Source organism: Capra hircus, chromosome 5 (genome assembly GCF_001704415.2).
Source record: "Capra hircus breed San Clemente chromosome 5, ASM170441v1, whole genome shotgun sequence".
In the NCBI taxonomy this organism is placed as follows: Eukaryota; Metazoa; Chordata; class Mammalia; order Artiodactyla; family Bovidae; genus Capra; species Capra hircus.
Genome location: NC_030812.1, coordinates 96352207 through 96377048, shown reverse-complemented (window position 1 = coordinate 96377048; position 24842 = coordinate 96352207). Strand labels below are relative to the sequence as shown.

General features: G+C 45.8%; 1 protein-coding gene across 1 annotated transcript; it reads left to right on the top strand.

Annotated features, from left to right (window-relative positions):
* BCL2L14 (BCL2 like 14) lies at nt 1540-24802 on the top strand. The gene is made up of 7 exons (XM_005680826.3): nt 1540-1742; nt 7937-8382; nt 14176-14340; nt 15236-15343; nt 16883-16950; nt 19143-19409; nt 23958-24802. Exons 2-7 carry the CDS (start codon nt 7944-7946, stop codon nt 23994-23996), a joined length of 1086 nt encoding a protein of 361 aa, XP_005680883.2. The 5' UTR covers nt 1540-1742; nt 7937-7943; the 3' UTR covers nt 23997-24802.

Here is a 24842-nt window from a genome sequence, read left to right as displayed (position 1 = left end):
GTTTTTAATTGTTTATCACTGGATGACTGGATCATGGTGGTCTTTATTTTAGGTATGCTATTTTTTGTTTTACAAGTTTTCTACAACAAATGTGCTTTTTTTTTTTTTTTACAGTGTTGTATTGGTTTCCGTCATACATCAGTCAGCCGTAATTATACATAGATCCTCTCCCTCTTGAGCCTCACTCTCTAATGTGTATTTTTAGAATCAGAAGAGAGTAGGTTTTGCTTCGTCTATTAATATATAACATGTATTGAGCCCCATCTGCTTTGTGCTAGTGTGTTGGGGGTGGGAGCCACAAAGCTGATGAATGAACATTCTCTGTCTTCAGTGAGCCTGACTCCCGGTGTTCATACTTCCTTGTGTTCATACTTCCCTGCCAAGACCTCTAAACGGTTTCTGTCACCAGTGTCATTAAGTTATGTAGCTCTGAACTCCAGTAACAACTGTCATCCCTACTATGTGATTTACTTATTGATTACAAGCGTTTGTTGATTCTTAAATAATTTTGAATGAATATATCTTTTCTTCCCAAAAAAAGACCAAGCTGGTTTCTTTTAAAAAAAAAAAAAAATAGTAAGTATTTCTTTAATATCTCTCAAGTTGACTAGACTGGTATACATTATGGACAATAATATGAGTTTGCTGATTAAAATTCACTTCAAATCACCAAAGAACTTTCCCATAACTGTGCACACACTTCCTTCATCTTTACATTTTGACTAGCCAGTGCTCATGGATTTCAGTCAAGAATCTGGATAGAGCACAAAATCATGTGTTTCTTTTTTCTTTACATAAGAAATTCTATCCCTAAGCTGTGACACGTGGCCTTTATCAGCGTTTGTGGCTTTCACTATGGCTGGCGTTGGATTCCATTTTGGAGGTGTTTCCAGTGGTTCTATCCGAATACAACCTATGCTATAGTGTAAAGCCAAAAAGACCTAGCTTTGGATTTCAACTCAGCTGATGGGGGACCACTAGCAAGATACCTTAGCTCTCTGAGCCTCAGTTTCCTAGTATATAAAATGGTAACCCTAACACCTGCCTCTTGCCGTGAAGAATAAACACGTGTAGCCATACCTGCCACAGAGGTGATCAGTAAACATTTGCTAAACTGGTGAAGGCTTCCCAGGGGTGCAGTTGGTAAAGAACGGCCTGCCAATGCAGGAGACTCAAGAATGCGGGTTCAACCCCTGGATCGGGAAGATCCCCTGGAAGAGGAAATGGAACCCACTCCAGGATTCTTGCCTGGAGAATTCCATGGACAAGGAGCCTGGCAGGTTACAGTCCGTGGAGTCGTAAAGAGTGGGACACAAGTGAGCACACACGCAGTTGACTCAACTTGATTAAAACTGATGAAAGGAAAAGTCAAGTCCTATGAGGGGAGGGCATCCACATAATTGTCCCCGTCCTAAAGGGCAGTGAGAGTCCTTAATAAAGATGCAGAACTCCTAGAGTCAAATTACTTGGGCAAAGGTCAGTCCCTCCTTCAGTTAAATAGCTGCGGGCAGGGCTTAACAAGGAAGTGACTCCCTTCCTAAGCCTCCCTCCAGCCTCAGTCCCAACCTGAAAGCGCTACACTCCGGTGGCGTCTTAGATCACAAGGCCCTTCTGAAATTAGGAGCCAAGAAGACTAGGCCACAGTTTCCTCTTAAGTTTCGTGGAAAGAGACTCAGATATAGACATATCCTTACAGCCACCTGACTTGAAGCAGGAGCAACCACTGACAGCCTGAAGACCAGGTAACACCAGGAGAGATTCAGCCTTCCCAGCAGGACGGGGGGAGGGGGGCGGGAAACTACAATCCTGGATGTGTTCATTAGGTGCTCCAACTGGGGGCTGGTAAACCTAATGTATACTGCATTTGTTTAGGAGTTCTGATCCTGTAAGTCTCAGGAAGCAAAAGTAAGAATCTAAAACTAAAAGCTAACTGTACAGTTTATTAGGGGTTTTCAGGCAAGGGAAAGACAGACATTTAGGTTTCCCTTTCATTTCTCCTTTGCTCCAGAATGGCTGGGGGAGTTAAGAAAATATAACTGGCTGAATCATTTTTAATATTATGCAGACCTGTCTCACTGAGTATGTGGCAGCATGACAGAAGCCCGTGGAAACACTAGGTCCCTCCTCCAGAGCACACATGGGCTGAGGACAGGAGCCCCTGGATTTGAGCCCAGAGCATCTCTGGGCACAAGGTCTAGTCCTCCCAGAGACTTCCTTCAGCACCGGGCTCAGGTGAAATGGGGGATTCCCCCTCCCCTCTAGAAGGCTCCCTCCTGAGTTCCCTGCCTGCTCCGTTCTATAATCAGAGCCTGAGTCTGTGTTTAATTCATGAGACCTGAGGTTCTCTCAGTTTAGCTCCTATTGTGGAACAGTAAGACATTTTACCTCATTTCACCCTTAGGATTAAAGACCGTGTCCTACTCAGAAATGACAAGTGGGGGAGAGATAAGTACCCCAGAAGGTCTGAAGTTCAGGGAAAAAGGGGAGGAGAGGCCTGTGAGAGGGCAGAGAGTGCAAAAGGAGAGGCGGGAGGCAACCAGACAAAACCCAGCTCCTCTGGGATGCGTGTCCTCCCCCGTCTTACACGCAGGCCTTGCTTGTGCGTCCAGAGCGTCCAGAGCGATGAAGTCAGCTCTGTGGCTGAGTCTGTCGGGCCAAGGGGTGTTCCATGCCCCTCACGCCGGGGAAAGGCCAGGGCAGAGTTCTGTCCAGCTTTCTGGGTCACAGCCTCTGTGCACTGGAATCATGGAGCACGCGTGAGGGCTGTTTGCTCCATGACCTGCGACACGAAGAGAAGTGAGATCTAAGCTTGACCAACAAATCCAGAGCTAGAAAAATCCCTACAGTGATTCCTGTGTATCCTGTGATCCTGGAGGTCAGCTGCAGCTCTGCGGTGTTCCCAGGGGACGAGCCACCACTGGGGACCCGGAGGACTTCAACCACTTTGGGGGTTGGGGGGGTGGAAGGGGGGAGGAGAAGCAAGTCTCCAAGAAAGAAGAGAGACCAGGAAAAGATGCTGTGTAACCTAGCTTTGGGGAGTAGGTCTGCCAGAGTTTGTTGTAGATAAGGAAGAGAGTATATAAAGGAAGACTGGGTCAAAAGGGTAGGGCCACTGAGTCACTGAATTATAACAAGCCTCACGGAGAGCTTGTTATTCTGGAGCTATTCATAATTTCCACTCCAGGCTCTGAACTTAACTTCTGGGGCCCCACCCAGGGCTTCATTTCCATCAGCGTTATATGTATAAAATTCGTCTGTACGTTTCCATTAGGAGAAGCTTGACTTTAAATAGGAACAGCAAAGAGCAGAAAGGCTGCAATTTGCAATAAAGAAACTCAATCCTTTGCTTTAAAATAAGACTTCACTATCCATTTAACAGCTCTCCCTTCATTCCCAATACAGATTAATAGGAAAAATACCCTACGTTTGTTAAGCGCATCCAACGTGTTTTAACTGATACTTCGACTCAGCTGCAGGCACTGGCCCAGCCTGACTGCCCTGTGCTCCTGGGGGCTGCCGGGCCCTCTGCTTCTTTTGCCCTTGGCCCAGCCTCTTGGTTGGGCCAAGCACTCAAATGCTTTCTAACCTGGAAAACCACAAAATCCTCTTCTTTCACCAACTGGAAGGGCTGTGTTCTCCACCTTGACCTCAGGTTTACCCCTCTTTTCAGATGTTGCTCCTGAATCAATAATTAGCAAACTCTGGTTTCTTAAAGAAGCCGGGCCCTTTCTCTCTCCAACAGCAACGCTATTCCGGACCCAGGTGTAAGTCCTGCCTAAGGCATCCAGGGCTGCCCAACTCAAAAGGAAGGTCCAAATTAAAACCCTCATAAATGCTCTCCTGGGGCCTTCCAGCGCTGCCCTCCAGCCCCTTCTACACCGAGTCACTGCCCCGAATCTGGAACCACGTGTCACGCTCTCCTCTCACTTTTTGACCACTCTTTCTCTGGTAAGACTCAGGTCGCTCAGTCTCCACCTGGGTCCACTTTACTTGCTTCCAACAATCTCAGATCTCAATTTTTATAAGCAGCACTTGTTAATCACAGAATTGCCAGATTTGCACAAAAATACAAGAGGCCCTGTTAGGTATGAATTTCTGATAAACAGCAGACATGCTTAGTGTAAGCATGTCCCACACAATATTTGGGACTACCAAAAAATTGTTGTTTACTTGACATTCAGATTTGACGAGATGTCGCACATATTATCTGGTAGCACTGTAACAATTTTTTTCATTCCTCAAATATTTATCAAGAGGTTACAATGTGTCAGGCATTATGTTAGGTGCTGGGAAAGCCAGCCACGTTCCAGGCTTCATAGCTTATGGTATGTATACTTTACATAAATACACACACACACACACACACACACACACACACACACTCTATAGTCATATATAGGCTTCCCTGGTGTCTCAGACAGTAAAGAATCTGCCTTGCAATGCAGGAGATCTGGGTTCAATCCCTGGGTTGGGAAGATCCCTTGCGGAAGGGAATGGCTACCCACTCCAGTATTCTTGCCTGGAGAATTCAATGGACAGAGGACCCTGGCGGGCTGTAGTCCATGGGGTCACAAAGAGCTGGACACCACTGAGCCACTAACACTTTCACTTTTATGCAGTATTTTAAGTGATTCACATGTGCCAATTTTTTTTCTGTCCACCCACCCGTGTTTTATACGTTTTAAAAAATTTTTTATTAAGGTATAGTTAATGTACAATATTATATAAGCTTCAGATGTATAACAATTATTCACAATTTTTAAAGGTTATACTCCATTTACAGTTATAAAATATTGGCTATTTTCCCTGTCCTGTACAATATATCCTCGTAGCTTATTTTTTTATACCCAATAATTTGTACCTCTTAGTCCCCTACTGTTCTCTTACCCCTTCACCTTTTCCCTTCCCAATTGGTAACCACTAGTTTCTTCTCTGTATTTGTGAATCTGTTCCTTTATTGTTATATGTATTAGTTTGTTGCACTTTTTAAGATTCTGCATATAAATGATATCATACAGTATTTGTCTTTCTCTGTCTGGCTTATTTCACTTACTCTCCATGCTGTTGCAAATCTCATTCTTTTATAGCTTATATAATAGTGTCTCACTGTGTGGAGCGGGTGTGTATACATGCATACCACATCTTTTTATCCATTCATCTGTTGATGGACACTTAGGTTGTTTACATATCTTGGCAATTGTAAATATTGCTGCTATGAACATTGTGGTGCGTGTGTCCTTTTGAATTAGTGTTTGTTGTTTTTTTTTTTTTTCGGATAGATACACAGAAATGAGATTGCTGGGTCATATGGTACTTTTATGTTTTTTTGAGAAACAGCCATACTGTTTTCTGCAGTGGACACACCAATTTACATTCTCACCAGCAGTGTATGGGAGTTCCCTTTTCTTGATATCCTTGTCAGTTTTGCTATTTGTAGACTTCTTGGTGAGAGCCACTCTGACAGGTGAGAGGTCATATCTCATTGTGGCTTTGATTTGCGTTTCTCTGATGATTAATGATGCTTTTGATATAACTAATAAGTTTTATTTTATAATCACATTTAGCAATGTACCTAACAACTGGAGCACACATATTCTGATCAAGCACACATGAAGTGTTTTTGAGAACTGACCATACAATAGACCATCAAGCAAGAGTCAACAGATTTTTCAAAAACTGCATCACATACAGGTCATATTTTCTCACCATTAGAGCGGGTGGCCATTTCCTTCTCCAGGGGATCTTCCCAGCCCAGGGATCAAACCTGGGTCTCCAGCATTGCAGGCAGATTCTTAACCATCTGAGCCATCAGGGAAGCCGAAGTTAGAAATTAATAACAAAATATAACTATGATAGAAAATACTTTAATAGAGAAGTAATCAAACTGATTAGGTAAAATTCTTTATAGAACAATTCAGCTATTAGATGCAGAAGTAATAATAGAATTAGCTGTTATTTTCAATAATTAATAAGATATGAATGCAGGCAACTAGGATTATTAACAATGTTGTCTCTTTTCCTGTACCCATTGGCCATCTGTATTTCTTCGTTGAGAAATGGTTTCTTCAGGTCTTCTGCCCACTTTTCAATTGGGTTGTTTGTTTTGGGTAGGGAAGTTTTCAGTTATTATGTCTTCAAATATGTTCTCAGCCCCTTTCTCACTCTCTTCGCCTTCTGGATCCCTAAAATGCAAATATTTGTGTGCTTTATGCTATCCCAGAGGTCTCTTAAACTCTCGTTTCTTTTCATTCTTTTTTTTTTTTTCTGTTCAGCATTAATGATTGCCACTACTCTGTCTTCCAGCTTCTCTGTCATCCTCTGTGATGTATGATGATGCAGAGGATGATACGATCCATTCCCCTGTATCATCCAGTCTATCATCCAGGCTTCCCCGTCCTTCACCATCTGCCTGAGCTTGCTCAGACTCATGTCCATCAAGTCAGTGATGCCATCCAACCATCTCATTGTCAGTTCCTTCCAGTGTATTTTTCATTTCAGTTTTGTATTCTTCATCTCTGGTTGTGCTTTTCTGTTCTCACTCTTTGTTAAAAGCCTCTAACTTCTCACTCTCCATTCCTTCCCCTCCCCACTTCTTGCATCATCTTTATGACCCCTCCCCTGAACTCTTTCTTGAGTAGATTGCCTATCTCCATGTCACTCAGTTCTTCTCCTGAGGCTTTATCTCATTCCTTTGTTTGAAACATGTTCCTCTGTTGCATCATTTTGCCTAACTTGTTCTTATTTCTATGTAGCCAGTGGGTTGGTTACATTTCCTGATCTTAGAGAAGTGGCTTTTTGAAGGAGTTCTCTGCATCCCAGAATTCACTCCCTTCTCATCACTACATGCTCCAAGGGTGCCCCCTACGTGGTTGCATGGGTCCTTCTGCTGTGGTGGGCTGCCTACCATGGGCAGTCTGGTAGGCTTGGTTGGCCCCCGACCCGGTTGGATGTCAGGCCCTACCTTGTGCGAAGGCTGCCAGCTGCTGGTTGGCAGGGTCAGGTCACAAGGTGTCTGACTCTAGAACCCCAGGGAGACCCAGAGTTATTGCTGAGTTAACTAGAGGATTGAGTTAGGGTTCAGGAGTCCCTGGGACTGTTGCCTTCCCATTGGTGGGTTGAAACCACATCCTGGGGCTAGTGCCCGCTTACTGGTGGGTGGGGCCTGGTCTGAGGGTCCAGTTGGAGGGTCCAGGGACACAAACTAAATTCACCTATGGTCTGCTCTGTGCTCAGATTGTTCTAAGCCCCAGGATCCAGCCACAAGGAGCCTGCACTTGCCTCTATTTGCAGCTCTCTGTTCCTCCCCCACCTCCTGTGTTTACTCCAGTATCTTTGTTCAAGCTTCTAGCTCACTCTCTTGGTCTGGAGTTACCTATGTACACATCTCCTCATCTCTGCAAATCTGAACTTGCAGAAAGAACCCTGGCTTTTCCATCTCTGGCTACCCCCTGCCTCCTAGCACAAAGAGAATTTGTTCAGTCGCTCAGTTGTATCCGACTCTTTGTGACTCCAAGGACTGCCAGCAAGCCCGGCTTCTCCGTCTTTCACCATCTGCCTGAGTTGCTCAAACTCATATCCATCAAGTCAGTGATGCCATCCAACCATCTCATTGTCTGTCACCCCCATTCTCCTCCTGCCCTCAATCTTTCCCAGCATCAGGGTGTTTTCCAATCAGTCAAGCTCTTCAAATCAGGTAGCCAACGTACTGGAGCTTCAGTTTCAGCATCAGTCCTTCCAGTGAATATTCAGGGTTGATTTTCTTTAGGACTGACTAGTTTGATGTCCTTGCAGTCCAAAGGACTCTCAAGAGTCTTCTCCAACACCACAGAGAATAGGTGCTCAGTAAATGCTTACTGACTTTCACCCCATCTCCCCTTTCCTACCAAGAGTAGGTAGCTCCCAGGTGGAAGGACACGTGTGGATTTTGTCATTGCAGCCCCACCATGTGCACTGCCAGCCCCTGTGACCTGGAAGAGATTCCCCTGGATGATGAGGACTCAGACAGCTTGGAGTTCAAAATCCTGGAGTTCTATGTCAAACACCACGTCTTCCAGAACACCTCTGCCGTCCTCTCACCGAAGCACCTGAGAACAAGGAGTCTGTCCCAGAAAGGGGCGGAGAGCTGGCCAGTGAAAGAGGCATGGACTCAGGGGCCATGGCCCTGCAGAAATTCTCAGTCCAGCGAGAAGGCCATAAACCTCACCAAGAAAAAGCCCTCTTGGAGGACCCTCTTTGGGGTAGCAGAGAAGGAGGAAGACTCACAGAGCTCGCCTCCGGAAATCCTTGCCCAGGGACAAAGGGTGGGGGGACCTCAGGCCCGTCCTTGGAGTCCAAAATGGCCAAGGTCCCGCTCCAGCATGGACCAGCGCTTAGAGCATAAAGGTAAGCTTTGGGGGACCAACTGCACTTTCTCTCCCACAGCCACTTCTTTCTTTTGTGTGCCTGGGAGTCCACCTCCTCCCACCCTGAGGTAGGGAACTCTTTGAACCTCAGCTTCCCAACCTATTAATACTCAATTCTTTTGTTGGGTTGTTGTTTTGTTTTGTTTTGTTTTGTTTTTTTTCGGCTGTGCTGGGTCTTCATCTCTGTGCAGGCTCTTCTCTAGTTTTGGAGACTGGGTTACTCCCTGTTGGGGTCTGTAGGCTTCTCATTGCCGTGATTCCTCCTGTTGCAGAGCACAGGCTCTGGGGCTCACAGGCTTCAGTAGCTGTAGCACATGGGCTCGCGAGCACAGGTTCAACACTTGTGGTACATGGGCTTGGTGGCTCCACAACACGTGGGATCTTCCCAGATCAGGGATCAAATCTGCGTCTCCTGCATCAGCAGGCATATTCTTTACCACTCTGGTTGTTCCGTCACTGTCATGTCTGACTCTTTGCAGCTCCATAGACTACAGCACGCAAGGCTTCCCTGTCCTTAACTGTCTCCTAGAGTCTGCTCAAATTCATGTCCATCAAGTCGGTGACTCAATGTCCATCACCGACTTGATGGACATGAGTTTGAGCATGCTCTGGGAGTTGGTTTAGACAGGGAAGCTTGGAGTGCTACAGTCCATGGGGTCACAGTCAGACATGACGAGCAACTGAACTGAACTGATTAGTGACGCTATCTAACCATCTCATCCTCTGCTGCTCTCTTTTGCTTTTGCCTTCAATCTTTCCCAGCATCAAGGTCTTTTCCAATGAGCCAGCTCTTTGCATCAGGTGGCCAAATTATTAAAGTTTCAGCTTCAATATCATTGTTTCCAATGAATATTCAGGGTTGATTTTCTTTAGGATTGACTGGTTTGATCTCCTTGCAGTCCAAGGGACTCTCAAGAGTCTTCTCCAATTCCACTGAGCCACCAGGGAAGCCCAATTCTCAATCCTAATTGTCCTACTTTCCTTAAGACTGCGCAGAAAGGAAAAGTTTGGTGGTGATGGGTGACGGGACTGGTTTTCTGGCTCCACCATCTATAATTAAGCTTGCTGCCCAAATTCCTGATCCTCGGTGCCAGAGACCAATACAAAGGGAAGATCCCCAGATAGGCTCAGCCTGTTCTCCCTGAGGGAAGTCAGCTCCCATCTCTGAGCCTCTGCATTTCCATCTGTACACTGGCTTCTTGAAGGTGGATGGAAAGATCAGATAACTATATACAAAAGTGATTTCAAAGTTCAAGCCACTCAAAAAACAACCAAGAAGCATTTTGACAAAATCTTCTTTCAGCGGGACAAAACACATTGTATTGAACATAACATTTTCATGTAAGGCTTTAACAGTGTTGCCCTTCATCCACAGACCTAGGCATAAACATCTTCCCCTCTAACCATATCTTCTGCCTGATGCCCAGATTTTAAAAGAAACCTGCTCTCCTGCTGGGCTGATTGGCCTGTGTCAGTAATTAGTCAACAGGTGGCAGTAATGTCTCAAGTTTTAAATGTTGTGACTGTCAGGCTTATTGGAGAATCAGCGCACGCAATGACAGATTTAGAGCACTCGCTGCGATCAAGGAAACTTCCATTTCCCAATAGACTTGAAAGCTTTAGGGAGGAGAAGTTACCATTGGGATTATCTGAGGAAATCCTCCTCCCTCCAGGGGTCCTTCTGCTGGGGGTGGGATCTGAGGTCCGGAGCAAACAGGACAGTTTGGCTTCCTTGCCTGTGTGTGTGTTGTCGTGTCCGACACTTTGTGACTCCACGGCCGGCGGCCGGCCAGGCTCCTCTGTCCATGGGATTTTTCCCAGGAGGAATACTGGAGTGGGTTGCCATTTCCGGCACTCCAGGGGATCTTCCCGACCCAGGGATCCTACCTGGGTCTCTTGTGTTGCCTGCATTGGCAGGCATATTCTTTACCACTGAGCCACCTGGGAAGCCCCGTAGAACAGTTTGCTGCTGCTAAGTCACTTCAGTTGTGTCAGACTCTGTGCAACCCCATAGACGGCAGGCCACCAGGCTCCCCCGTCCCTGGGATTCTCCAGGCAAGAACACTGGAGTGGGTTGCCATTTCCTTCTCCAATGCATGAAAGTGAAAAGTGAAAGCAAAGTTGCTCAGTCGCGTCCGACTCTTGGCGACCCCGTGGACTGCAGTCTACCAGGCTCCTCCATCCATGGGATTTTCCAGGCAAGAGTGCTGGAGTGGGGTGCCATCGCCTTCTCTGATAGAACAGTTTAGAGGCACATAAATAGGTTTTTCTCCTTGTCCTGTTCTTTGAAGTTTGCCAGGAAACAGAAGACTTTACAGATTTAACTTTCTGGCTTTTCTGAGAAAAACAATGTTCTGTATTTCAAGATTACTGAAGGTCATTGGACCTTTGCTTACTTTCTAAAATTTCCAGATCTCTGTGTAGACCTATAGATATTCCTACAAAAGTAGAAATGGTTATCTCCTAAGGAGGCTGAGCTTTAATGATTCACTTAAGTTAATTCTCCCTCTCCCCTTTCTCTTTGCTTTCTTGTTTAGGTAATTATGTGGGTGGTTAGCTGGTTCTACTGGAGAAGGCAATGGCACCCCACTCCAGTACTCTTGCCTGGAAAATCCCATGGGCGGAGGAGCCTGGTAGGCTGCAGTCCATGGGGTTGCTAAGGGTCGGACACGACTGAACGACTTCACTTTCAATTTTCACTTTCATGCACTGGAGAAGGAAACGGCAACCCACTCCAGTGTTCTTGCCTGGAGAATCCCAGGGACGGGGGAGCCTGGTGGGCTGCCATCTATGGGGTCGCACAGAGTCGGACATGACTGAAGTGACTTAGCAGCAGCAGCAGCTGTTTCTATGCTGGGTGTGACTCAAGAGGGACTTGCCTTCTCTTTCTCTTTTGCCACATGTAAATCAGAACTCAGTAGTTGGTGTCCCCTGGGTTCTTTTAACTAAAGGTCGCAATTTAGCCTATGCTGCAATTTCAGACACCGGGCTGGACTAAGAACTATGAGATTATGTCCCAAGACCAAAGTCTAGTAGTGACAGGCCTTGGGATGTAGAAAAACAAATGGCAATACCAATTTGAGAAACAGCAACCCAGTTTTCCTGTGAATCTCTTTTTTCTCCACAGCTGTGATCTGCTGTAACTTCACTGACATAGAGATTATTTTCCTCTCCTATAAAAGAAAACCAGTTTGGCAGTTGAGGCTTGATCTGCCAGTTCCCCAGCCTTTAAGGATTCCATTCTGTTGTCCCTTAGCTAGTGGCTTCCAACCTCAAAGTCACCTTAAACCCCAAGATGGCTGCTCAGATTCCAGTCATCATGTCTACATTCTAAGCAGGGAGGAAGAGGAAGCAAGGAGAAGGGCAAAAGGTTATCGTCTTTCTGGATAATTCAGCTCCCTTTTAGAGAGCTTTCTTAAGACTGTAGCCAACTTCTTACATCTCAGTGCCTACACCTTATTGCAAAAGAGGCTGAGAAAGGTAGTTCTGTCAGCTTCCCCTGACATTTCAGGGGTCTGTTACTAAGGAAGATAAAGAAAAGGGATACTAGGTAGGAAATAGCAGACCCCCCCTATATGGAATTCTCTTCCAAATGCCCTGTCCTTTCTCTTTAAAAGAAAAACCTCAAGCCAAATGCCTTCCCCACTCTCCTCTTCTTAACTGCACAATGAGTACCCAGAATAAACTCCAAAGGAAGGGCACCCTTTCCATTTTGTGTCCACCCTCATCCAATGTTTCCTTGTCTATCAGATCAGACCAACTCTGATCAGAAGGAAATCTTAAAAAAAAAAAAAAAAAAAAAGGTATTAGAATGGAAATTTTCTTTTCTTTTTTTTTTTCTTTTTTTTGCCATACTGCAAGGCATGTGGGATCTTATAGTTCCCTAACCAGGGATTGAACCAGAACCTCCTGTGGTGGAAGCACAGACTCTTAACCACTGGACTGCCAGGAAAGTCCCTAGAATGGGAATCTTAACCGGATTAATTCATCTGAGTTTCAAAATGTGTTTGCTTATAGATTTTCCTGCACACATTTTGTCTGCATTCCTCCAATCCATAGAAACAGATACACAGGTTAGTCAGCTTGGGGACCACCTCTGTGTCCTCTGGTGGTCTTGTGACCACGTGGTGGAGGCTGGGAGATGGGGAGGGACAGCCATGAGGGCCCTCATCTGCCTCCTTTGAAGGCAAGGTGGGCAGAGTGTGACTCTACCATGGAAAAGAACATGCTGATCACCCAACCAACCGCACAAGGTTAGAGAGGCAAGGCGTGCAAGCTTTCCTCTCCCAGCTCCCGCGGACACAGGGGAAGGCTCCCACTGGTTTGGGGATCCAGCCTCTTGCCACCTCCTTGCGTGGGTGGCTAGCATTCACAAGGCGGCTGGTTGGGCTGCAGTAAGGTGATTTAAAAGTGGAAAAGTCTTTTTGGTTGGATTGTTGTTAAACGGAAAGGAAAAGCATTGATCCTCCACTCCTTGACCTCTCCAGTTTTTCTCTCTCTAATCCACTGCTGATCTGTTTTTGAACCCAATGGAGCACCATGATAAATGTGGCTTTTTAAGGAAGCCATTATGCCTTCTTTTTAAAAGGAACGCATTGTGGACAGGGCATCAGTGGCCTGTCAGTGAACACCGGGAGGGTGATGAGAGAATCTGGGGAAAGAGAATCAGACATCACCTGGCAGCTCCTCAGGAGGTCACTCCCAGCTCTTCACATGACACCCACACCTTGCCTTGCTCATCTATCCTGATTGACAAAGTCTGGGAGTTCCTCTGGGCACACTGACCCTCTGGCCCAAACCTGTTACTGTCAACAAGTCTTATGAATTAAATACTGTTGTTCTTAAACATTACATGATACGACTGCTCCATATCAAAGGCAGAGCTTGTACAAGCTTCTACGTGTTAAGAACGTAGTGACAGATTAACAATGGAATTTTACTCCCAAATAACTCAGTAATACTGCCTGCCCTCCTGCCCTAACCCCGTCCTCCCCCAGGGGCCAAGTCAACTTGTCCTTCACAGGCCATGACATTCGGGGCCAGAGCCATTTAAACCGTCATGTCCCCAGATGCTTTACTCTCCAGTTACGTGTGCAAACGCTTGACATAAGTCTTTTCTCGGATTGTAAATTCTTGAGGGTCATGGGTTAGATTTTATGCATCCTTGTTTACCTATCCACATTTTCTGCATGTTTCCCAGCAGGCGTGGAGGCAGGGAAGACGACACATGACCATACCAGCAAGGGGGGTTAGTGTTTCCTTGATAATGGACTTGAGTCAGGAATACAGCCCAAGAGAAGGGATATTTCTCTCTCCTCAGTGACCAGCCCCCAAAGGCTTGTCACACTGCTGAATGCCTTCCGAAGTGCATAGGGGCCAGCTCTCCGAGATATAAAGGATGCCCCAAAAAAGAATAAAAATAAAAGCGTAATGAGCGTTCCCTCAAGCAAAGAACTAAGCACTGCCTTTTGTGTTGCAAAGGGGCAAGGGGACCCTAATTTTGCAAGACTTCCAAAAGAGGGTGCAGAGGGATAATTGTTTCAAGGTGGCAATCATTCCTGCGCGCCCCTCCCCCATCCCAGCCTCTGCCAGGCAACTGCCCAGGCTTTCTGAAGAATGCCACCACCTCCCCCCAAAACGCACACTCCTGCACGGCCCCAGGCCATTTCCTTTCCTTCTAGGCCCGGTGTTTTCATTTCGGGCAACCGTGCATACCAATGAGCCAGACAAAGTTCTGGGAAGGGCCTGTCAGCACCGTTTTGTCTTCTTTCAGCCACGGACCCCAGAGTCGCTTCCATTGCCAACCGAGTCGCTGAAATCGTTTATTCCTGGCCGCCGCCAGAAGAGCTCCACAGCCAGGGAGGAGGCTTCACGTCCAAAGAGGTTCTGGTATTTCAGGGTCCCAAAGAGCAGTCTGGAGCTGAAAGTACCAAGAAAGGTAAACTTCCCTTCTGAGCATTTGCCCCAGGGTGCGTGTTGGCCAAGCAGAGGTCCATGAGCTCGTATGTATTTATTCAGTTCAGGGCCCCGCCACTTAGGAATCTCTGCTGACCTGCACTCAGGGCACCACAAGCACACGCTGGAGGCACTGACCTTTAGCTGGAGAACCCAGCCCAAGCCAAGGGGAGTGCGCCAGCAGAGGGAAGCAGCATGCCAAGCTCACTGTTAAGTCCAAAGAAAAGTCTCCTATTGAGGGGCAGGAGGAGGTACAAAGCAAGTGCTCAATCTTGTTCACAGGTGGGGGGCGGCAGGGGGGGAATGCAGCATTAGATTTCACCATGTTAGCCACGCCCAAGGCCCAGTGTGCTCAAGCGAGTGCACAGGCTGTAGGTGGAGCATCCACCCAGGAGTTTACACTATTGCCTTGGGCTCCTGTGAAGAAGCAGGAGGCTTGTCAGGCACCAAGCCTAGAGGCAGACATGAAGCAGACCTGAGAAGCAGTGACCAGGCTGGGTCAATTGTCACCCAAACTGGAGCAGCAGGCAGGACTGTGGACCCCAACTGACCTGTAGGAATTCTAGATCTGAGGGAAAGGGAAGGTGAAGGTGTTAGTCGTTCAGTTGTGTCCAACTCTTTATGACTCCATGGACTGTACTCTGCCAGGCTCCTGTGTCCACTGGGTTTCCCAGGCAAAAAATACTGGAGTGGGTTGCCACACCCTCCTCCGGGGGATCGTCCCGACCCAGGGATGGAACCCACCTCTCCTGCATTGGCAGGCGATTCTTTACGGTCTGAGCTACCAGGGAAGCCCAGAGTTGAGAGAAACAGGACCAAGTGCCCGGGAAGAGGAGTTCAGTCTGCACTTCCCTGTGGTTCTCTTTCTTAAACTCCAGTGGACGATGAGGGGCCCAGCTGGCTCTTGAGTCTGCAGCGCATCAAGCGACAAGCCAGCAGGGGATTCTACGATCATGGCGGTGCCCTCCCACCCCAGAACCAGACTGGTGAGTGTGTCCACCCTTGCTGTCCTGCCAGGACCACAGACTGCCAAAGGGGCTCCGAGTGAGGAGCTGGGAGAGCAGGGACCCCCGGAGAGCTAAAAAAAAAAAAAAAAAAACCCAAAGTGTTCCTACTTTACTGCTATCTCACGTGTGTCTGGGCCACAAAAAGTGGTGACACGAAGCCAAGCCAAAGCTCAGGCCCCCATCCTCCAGCACGTGAGAAGCTGGGACTGCTGCTGCAGCATCTTTCCCCGAAAGAGGCAACAGAGTCAGATACAAACTACATATAGGCGGCAGAAGCACCCAGTCCTTCTTCTCCCAGGTGGCTTGGGTTTCAGGCTTCCTACCACGTTGCCCTTCACACGACCTCGTGGCAGGACTTTCCTGGCCTCTCCTCCCCTTCTCCTCTGGGACACACATGAGGACTTCATGACTTCAGAGACTATGCCACAAGGAAAACATGCTGTTCCCTCAGTAACAGGCTTGTCTCTGTTTGGATTCAACGCTATAGCAATGACTGTTTTCCTAATATTATCTCACTGTTAGCACGTTTGGAGACAAGGGAAAGCAGACTCCACCTTCCCTGTTCCAACACACACAGCACACACCAACTGGAGCCATCTCTGTCTCCATCTGCCATGTTAGCCTTTGGGGTGGGAGGACTTATTCATTGTATTTCCTTAGACTCTACCCTGTTGTAAAGACACAACATACAAAGTCCAGGTTTTAGTTAGATAAGTCCAATCTGAAAGATAATGTTAAAAAAAAAAAAGTAGGAAAACAGGTGGGTTTAGGAATGACTTTAATTCCCCAAATTCAGGAAGACTGTACCTTCCTCTTAGGAGGCCACAGTTTGGCTCTGAGTTTTCTAGCAGTTAACACAAAGGATGAATATGATCAAATAGGGGTTTATGGTATCTACATGGGAAAAGACCACCTGCTTAGGAAAAGCCCAAAGACCTGAGAGACATTTCTTCTAAGTATCAGGGGGGAAGGGACAGTTAGGGAATTACGGAGGGACATGTACACACTGCTATATTTAAAAATGGATAACCAACAAGGACCTACTGTATAGCACAGGGAACTCTGCTCAGCGTTATGTGGCAGCCTGGAACATAGGGGAGTTTAGGGGAGAATGGATACATGTATATGTACAACTGAGTTCCTTCACTCTCCACCTGAAACAATTACAATGTTGTTAATCGGCTATACCCCAATACAAAATAAAAGCTAAAAATTTTTTCTTTTAAGTATCATTAGAGATAAGCTCATGCATCTTCACCAGCATTCTTAGAGCAAATAAAGTGATGAGTTTCACGGTGAGAATCGGGGGACTAGGGGAGGAAAGAAGGGGATGGAGGAGAGGGTGTTCAGAATGCTTTGGGCATCATCAGAAGAGGTGAAGTAAGATTTACTTTGCTGGAAGTTACAAAGCGCATGGTCTTCCTCACTCCCTAACCAGGCTACAAGTTTGTCCCTGGAAACATACAAGATTTTTTTTTTTTTCTCTTGAAAGAAATAACTGTAATTTTCCCCTGACAGAAGACGACCAAATAATAGCCAGAATTGTTGAGCTGCTGAAATATTCGGGGGAGCAGTTGGAAAGAGAGGTAGGGAGCGTCTTGAACTAATGGGTTTTCTTTCTGTGTCCCCGCCCTGTACTGGGGAATGGAACTGGACTGATGGTTGTACTCCTTTTTCAAAGTTCTGGTTTCCACTTAAGTCCTAAATTTTATTTCCCTTGGAGTCAAAACTCTTCATGCTGGCAGGGTCTCAAAAATGAATCACTTTGGAAAACATAAGTAAACCTTCTGGAGCCTCCTCGGAATTTTTGGAAAGGAAAAAAGTCACCAATAAATTAAAATTCGCTGAATAGAATTATGAATCTAGTTCCCCATGTAACTGATCCTCAGGGAAGTTTAGACTCTTGTGTTTGCCCTGCAGCCTGAATATCTGTGTCCCAAAGCTGCTCCAAGTCTGGAGTGTTGTCTGAAATCTCCCCCTAGAACGGCCGGACTGTTCTCTCTCAGCAGTTTGGCCAGGGGACGGGTTAGCGTTACCTGGAGAATGCTGGGTTTCAGGCCAGTTAGAAGTTGAGACTGGTTATTCCCGTCAGGAACGTGCAAGGGTTGCCTTCAGGTAAGGTGGCAGCGGGCAGGCCCCCCTGTGGTCATGGCTTCTGAAGGCATCTCGTCTCTGTGTGTTACCCATGGCTGGCTATGAGGTCTCCTGCGTCTGGCCATCAGGAGATGGCCTGGGGACACACTCTTTTGTTTTGCAAGGATCCATGGGCAGGAAGCCAAGTCCGTGGGGCTCTGTAGGAGGGGTTAACAGCTCTAACTAGCCAGCCACCCACCCCAGTCCACCCCAGCGTGCTCGGTGGCTCCTCAATGCCCTTGTCAGAGGTGTCCCAGAGGATGGTGACCAGGATGGGGGAGGAATATGCAATGGTACAGAATGAGAAACATTGAGGAAACCAAGGCATCAGACCAAAGAAAAGAGGAGGAAATAGGAGAGTTTTGGGCCATAGTAGAGGGTGGTCAGGGGTGCAGAGGAAGCAGAAAACAGAACAGGGCATATGATGACCCTGTGTTTCTCTAGAACTAGCATCAGTGGACAGGAGTACAGGGCAAGTCATTTCTCCCCATTTGAAGGAGGAACCTTGTAGCTCTCAAGGCTGTCCACTGAGACTTCTCTGGTGGTCTAGCTGTTAAGACTCCATGCTCCCAATGCAGGGGACATGGGTTCAATCCCTGGTCAGGGAACTAAGATCCCATATGCTGTGCAGCATGGCAAAAAAAAAAAAAAAAAAAAAACCTGCCAAGGCAGTATTGTTCTTTTTCTAAGACCATGATATTCTAAAGGGAGGAAAGCTAAGAAATAAAACATTCAAGAGAGGAGTATAAGGTAAAATCAATTGAGTAGAACAATGGAAGGGAATCAATGGATTCAATTTTGTTTTTCTTTTCACATGAACTCAGGTAACTCATGAAGGTTTCCCTAATAACTCTGAGCTCTTGAAGCATCCTGGACACATGCTAACATTTCAAGAGCATTTCCTCCATGTTGGACACAAGGCCAAGTGTTTCAAAATTACCCTGGGTTTCCCTGGTAGCTCAGACGGTAAAGAGTCTGCCTGCAGTGTGGGAGACCCAGGTTCAATCCCTGGGTTGGGAAGATCCCTTGGAGAAGGAAATGGCAACCCACTCTAGTATTCTTGCCTGGAAAATCCCATGGATGGAGGAATCTGGCAGGTTACAGTCCATCAGGTTGCAAAGAGTCAGCCACAACAGAGCGACTTCACTTTCACTTTTTTCATAGGGGCTGTCGCCCCAGTTTAGAGATGACGTAACTGAAACTGAGAAGTTAAGTAATTTCGCCAAGATTGCACAGCTAATAATAAGTGGAGCAGGAGTTTGAGCCAAAACAGCGATTTCCAGGTTGTGGATTCTGCCCATTACACAACCTCTAACAAAGCACCTTTCACTGGGTTACAAGTGTCGGTGGCCTCTGAGCCCCTTGAGTGAGGATGCATCTTAATCGTTCACGGTACCTACCACCTGTCCTAAGTGCTAGGAAACATGTGTTGAATGTCCTGTGAATCGGCTGTTCAGTCTGTATTGGTTCCCACGGAAGGAAATCACAAAGAAAGTCCATGCCCTGTGGTCCTGCAGGATATGGTTCCGCATTTGAGATTAGAAACCAGGGTTTTCCACTGCGTGTTTCAGTTGTCCAGTGTTCAGCCGGAGAGTCTGCCTGCCCAGCCAAGGCTGACATATACTGTTTCTCCTCTCATACACAGTTGAAGAAAGATAAAGTTTTGATGGCCTGCTTCCTGGATGGGTTATCCTATCCTGTTGTCAAGACCATCACAGACCAGTTCCTAAGGGACGTGGATACCCGGGGAGAATCAGAGGTCAAAGCTCAGGGCTTTAAAGCTGCTCTTGCAATAGATGTCATAGCCAAGCTCACGACCATCGACAACCACCCCATGAACAGGGTGCTGGGTTTTGGAGCCAAGTACCTGAAAGAGAATTTCTCACCCTGGATCCAGCAGCATGGTGGATGGGTAAGTGCATTCTATCTAAAAATGAAATCTTCCCAGAACTCAGGGGGCACGGGACGGAAAGGGGTTTTTCTGGGGGTTGTTTTTTTAAGTGAAGGGAACACATCTTTGAAGCGGTTCTCATGGGTTTAGGACACTTGAGTGGCAAGAGATTTACCCCATTGATGGGAACATATTTTTAGTTATTATCTTCATTATCAATAAATATTTACTGAGCTCCCAAAGGGTATGTGGGGTATGTGAGTGAGAGGAGAGGGACTGGTCAGACAGAACAGGAAATGAAGAGATGCTGAGATATAAAATGTTTGGATAGATACAATTTCTGTTTTCACAAATTTTGCAGGCAACGGAAGTCTGGCAGTGAGACTAGGAGAAGTTCCTTATTCTCTCAGGGATGTGGGAATAATCTTTACACAGAGGTTCAGGGCTTATGACATTTTGTCATTGCTGTTGGGACCCAGACATTCTGACAGGGACATTTTGATACAAACTGAAGAGCAGTTTAATTTTCATCTATTTTTAAATTATCTGCTATCAGGCAAAACAGACATCTTTACCCTGATTCCTCAGCCTCAGCCCTTCCCCTACCCTTTTCCTTTGAGACTTCCTTAAAACTGTCCTGTTCAAATGGCCTCATAAGGAGAACCTTTTCAAAGTGCTTTACCCCAGAGCTCTAAACCTCAGCAGGCATAGGACATTTTTGTCTGTTCCAGCCCTTCCTAGGAGGACATGCTCTACTATCATGAGTCCTCTTTCTACTAGGGTGGTCCAGAGGCCAGGAAAAGACCTGAGTCTGCTCTGGGCATGGCCAGCATGACCCCAGGGCCTCCAAACAGGCTTAGTCTCTTGGCTACCAGATGGGAAGTAAGCTGATCATGCCTATGGGGCTGATGTGCCCACCATAGTCACTGGTAGCTGCCCATTAAACTACCCAGACTTCAGTTCTTTCCTATTTTCTACTGTCACACCAGATATGATAGCCCTTAAGTGGCTAATCTGAGCTCCCCATGTGGTGCTAGTGGTAAAAGAACCCGCCTGCCAATGCAGGAGATGCAGGTTCTACCCCTGGGTCAGGAAGATCCCCTGAGGAAGGAAGTGGCAACCCACTCCAGTATTCGTGCATGGAAAATTCCAAGGACAGAAGAGCCAGGTGGGCTACAGTCCATTGGGTTGCAAAGAGTCAGACATGACTGATGTGACTGCAGCAGCAGGAAGTGGCTAATCTGAACAAGGCTCTTGAGTACTCCAAATTCAAGCTGCCTTAACTCATGGAGGAGGATAGATTCCTGAACATCACTTAAGATTTAACAGCTCTAAGGCCCATCAAGACCAGGGCCCCCTCAAGTCCCACCCCAGAGCCCCTCCTGACTACTCCAGCTCAAGACCCTTAGCAGCCTCTGAGCCTTTACAACACTTTATATTTGCACTACAATTATATACAGGAAATTACCATCATTGTTGGTCTTAATATACTCTTCCAGAGGGACTGTAAGTATCAACTGGATTTGCAAGCTAGTTCTCAAAATCTAGTTAACTAATGTAACTGAAATGCCAAAAGTGTTCTATGAAAAATAGTGTTTCTATACCAAAAGTACAAACAACAAAAGAAGAAATAAAAGGGACTACGTCAAGATTAAGAACATTTCTGTTTCAAAGGATACCATCAAGAAGGTAAAGAGACAACCCACAGGATGGGAAAAAGTAGTTGCAAATTATATATTCAGAATATGTAATAAATTCTTACAAGTCAACAATAAAAGAACAACACTCCACCAATTTTTAAAATGGGTAGTCAATTTGAACAGAAATTTCCAGGACTTCCCTGGTGGTCCAGTGGTTAAGAATCCACCTTGCAATGCAGAGGATGTGGGTTCGATCCCTGGTCAGGGAGCTAAGATCCCACATGCTGTGGAGCAACTAAGCCTGCGCGCCACAACTGCTGCACCTGTATGCTCTGGAGCGCGTGAGCCACAGCTAGAGAGTCAGCACACCACAACAAAAGATTGTGCATGACACAATGAAGATCCCACGTGACACAACTAAGACCTGACACAGCCAAATGAATCGGTATTTTTTAAAAACAGAAGTTTCTCCAAAGAAGATATACAAATGGCCAATGAGCACATGAAAAGATGTTTGCTTGACATCTGCATTTCAACATTCAGTTCAGTTCAGTCGCTCAGTCGTGTCCGACTCTTTGCAACCCCATGAATCGCAGCATGCCAGGCCTCCCTGTCCATCACCAACTCCCGGAGTTCATTCAAACTCACATCCATCAAGTCAGTGATGCCATCCAGCCATCTCATCCTCTGTCGTCCCCTTCTCCTCCTGCCCCTAATCCCTCCCAGCATCAGAGTCTTTTCCAATGAGTCAACTCTTCGCATGAGGTGGCCAAAGTACTGGAGTTTCAACATTAGGAAAATGCAAATCAAAACCACAATGAGATACCATTTCACACCCACTAGCATGGCTAAAACAAAAAAGACAAGTGTTGGTGAGGATGTGGAGAATTTGAACCCCCATACATTGCTGGCTGGATTCTAAAATGGTCCGACCTCTTTGGGAGACAATTTGGCAGTTCCTCAAAATGTTAAATGTAGGGTTACCAATTCCATTCTCTGTCTATACCCAAGAAAACAGAAAACAAGTGTTCACATAAAAGCTTGTACATGAATGTTCAGAGCAGTATTCATTATTTATAAAGGCCCCAAAGTAGAAACAACACAGAAGTTTTTCCATGATGAATAATGCATGGAAAAACCAAATGTGAAATATCCATACAGTGGAGTAATATTCAGCCATAAAAAGGAATTAAGTATGGACAGATGGATGAACCTTGAAAACATTATGCACAGTGAAAGAAGTCAGACAAAAAGGCCATATATTGTATGATTCCATTTATATGAAATGTCCAGAATAGACAGATTTGTAGAGTCAGTGATTTCCTAGGGCTTTGGGGAGAAAGAATGGCATGTGACTGCTAATGGACACTGTTTCTCTCTGTAGTAATGAAAATGTTCTAAAATCAGATAGAGCTGATGGTTGCACAACTCTGAACGCCACTGAATTATACATTCTTAAAAGGGTGAATTTTATACTATATTTCATGAAATCTGTCATTAAAAATAGTGGTTATAATTCTAATAAGCAAATAAAAAGAATAAGTTCTATTATTTTTTAATTTGGCTGCTAGTGCTAGAAAGAAAAACAATCCCAATCAGAGAAATCAGATGGATTTTTTTGGGGTAGAAATAATAAAGTGAATTTTCAAAGGCTTTATAATTTTGTGGCACTAGTTCTTTATCACATGTATTTTCAATTCAAAATTATTAGTTTACTTTTCCAGGTCATCATAAATCCTAATCTTAAGTCTTGGCCACAGTTAGGTTTAATTTGGAGCACAAAGCTAGAAATTAGGAGAGGGAAGGGAAAAAAATAAAGGACTAATTTTTTCCAAAGTCAGAGACAGAGTTGCAAAAAATAAAGGATGCTGATGAAAGAATATTTATGAGTCGACATGCCTATGGGAATGTGAAGATGTGGATTGACATGTGAACTCAGTTTCACTGAACAGGAATGAGGGGACACTGGTAGCCAGCCTTCCCTTGCCCCAGGGATTTCAGTGGCTCTCTGGAGTGTCCCTGTAGTGGTGTGGAAGGAGAAAAGCTATTCCTAGGCATACAATTTCCAGGAGCCTCGGGGTTCCTAAGTATTATATCTCAGCATTCCACGTTGCACAGGAGTGCAACAAATCTTCCCAGTGGAACCACAAGCCTATGAAGGCAGGGTTATGTATTTCATCCTCTTCTTTCTCTCTCGTGGTTTCCATTACCTTCACATAAGTCACAGATGCTCAGCCAATACTTGAAGAGCAATGTGTGTGTTAGTTTCTCAGTCATGTCTGACTTTTTAGAGCCCACCAGGCTCCTCTGTCCATGGGATTCTCCAGGCAAGAATACTAGAGTGGGTTGCCATTCTCTTCCCCAGGGGATCTTCCTGACCCAGGGATAAACATGGGTCTCTCACATTGGAGGCAGATTCTTTACCATTTGAGCCACGAGGGAAGCCCTGGAGAGCAATAATTAATTAGTCAAATCAGTGAATAGTGACTCTATCCACAAAGCATGCCAAACAAGCCATGATTTGATTTTCATTTATTCCTTGGCCCTTTTTGCCTCACTTGAAGCACTATTCACATAGCTATCCTGTGGTCCTGCAACCTCACCCCTTCTACCGCACCTTGAAAGGAGAGATTAGCAACCTCCATAGTCATCAATCTTTCTGAATTTAAATACAGCATCAAAGACTCTTCCCATCTAGACTCTTCCCACACTCAACCCTGAGTGTGTAATGTAAGTCCTTAGCTGGTGTTTTCCTTTCAGGCATACCAAGGATGCTAGTCACCTTTCCAAACCCTCCCAACTCTAACACGTCTCCACGCCTCGGGTCAGGCTTGGGATGAGAAAGCAGAGTTAACAGGCATGTGTTTTCACTTCAATACTGAATCAAATTTGGAATCCTAAAAACCTATTTCTCTTTTTCCCCTTCTAGGAGAAAATACTTAGGCTACCACACGAAGAAGTAGACTGAGACATCAGAGGATCTGTAACCTGGAATACTCATGGTTCAGCTCTGGTCTCGTGTACATTGGTCTCAGCACAGACTACGGGAGAAAACACAAATGGAAAAGGCAGATGGAGCACCAAAGGCTGAAAAACCATTACTCCTGCAAGTCAAGAGGCATCAAGAGAGACCTTGACTGTTTCCGGCTCCTAGGATGTAGAGCATAGCCTCCGGCATCCGTGTTTTCAGATTGTCCACTGAGTATGCAAGAAAGTCTAGGAAGACAAGTGATAACCTTCCATTCAAATGCTTACAACAGAAACCATCACCCAACCTCTCTTGGCCACTTTAGGGAAAGCGCGTGACAGACACTTGTTGACCTCATGAAGGTGAAATGATAAATGGTGCATGTGCTTACTCTCTGGTTTCTAGTACTGTTTATTTTTCAAAGTTCACTTGAGATGGTCTGACCTTGTTTCAAGCCTGCCTTTAGGCTGATGTAGCTGTTCATGTTGGTAGACAGAGGTCAAAGAGACTCTCGAGTTTATGGCCAGCCTGGGGAGAGACTGCCTGATCTGCCTTTTTTGGCTCCCTTCTCTAGACAATTCTTTGGCAGCTCGAAAAACTTCCATTTGGCAGAAAATGATTATTTCTGTCACCCTCAACTATCTCAGTGACCTCATCTCTACTTCTAGAGGTCCCTAGAACTTTGTTATTTGGGGGGCTAGTGTAATGATTAGTGCTTGGTGAAATAAATGTGTGGAAAGACAACTGTCAAAAGAGTATGTTTATGGTTAAAAAAAACTGTAAGTAAAAGCATACGATTTCTGTGAGGATTGTAGAAGTTAATTTATATTAAGTGCTTAGAACAGT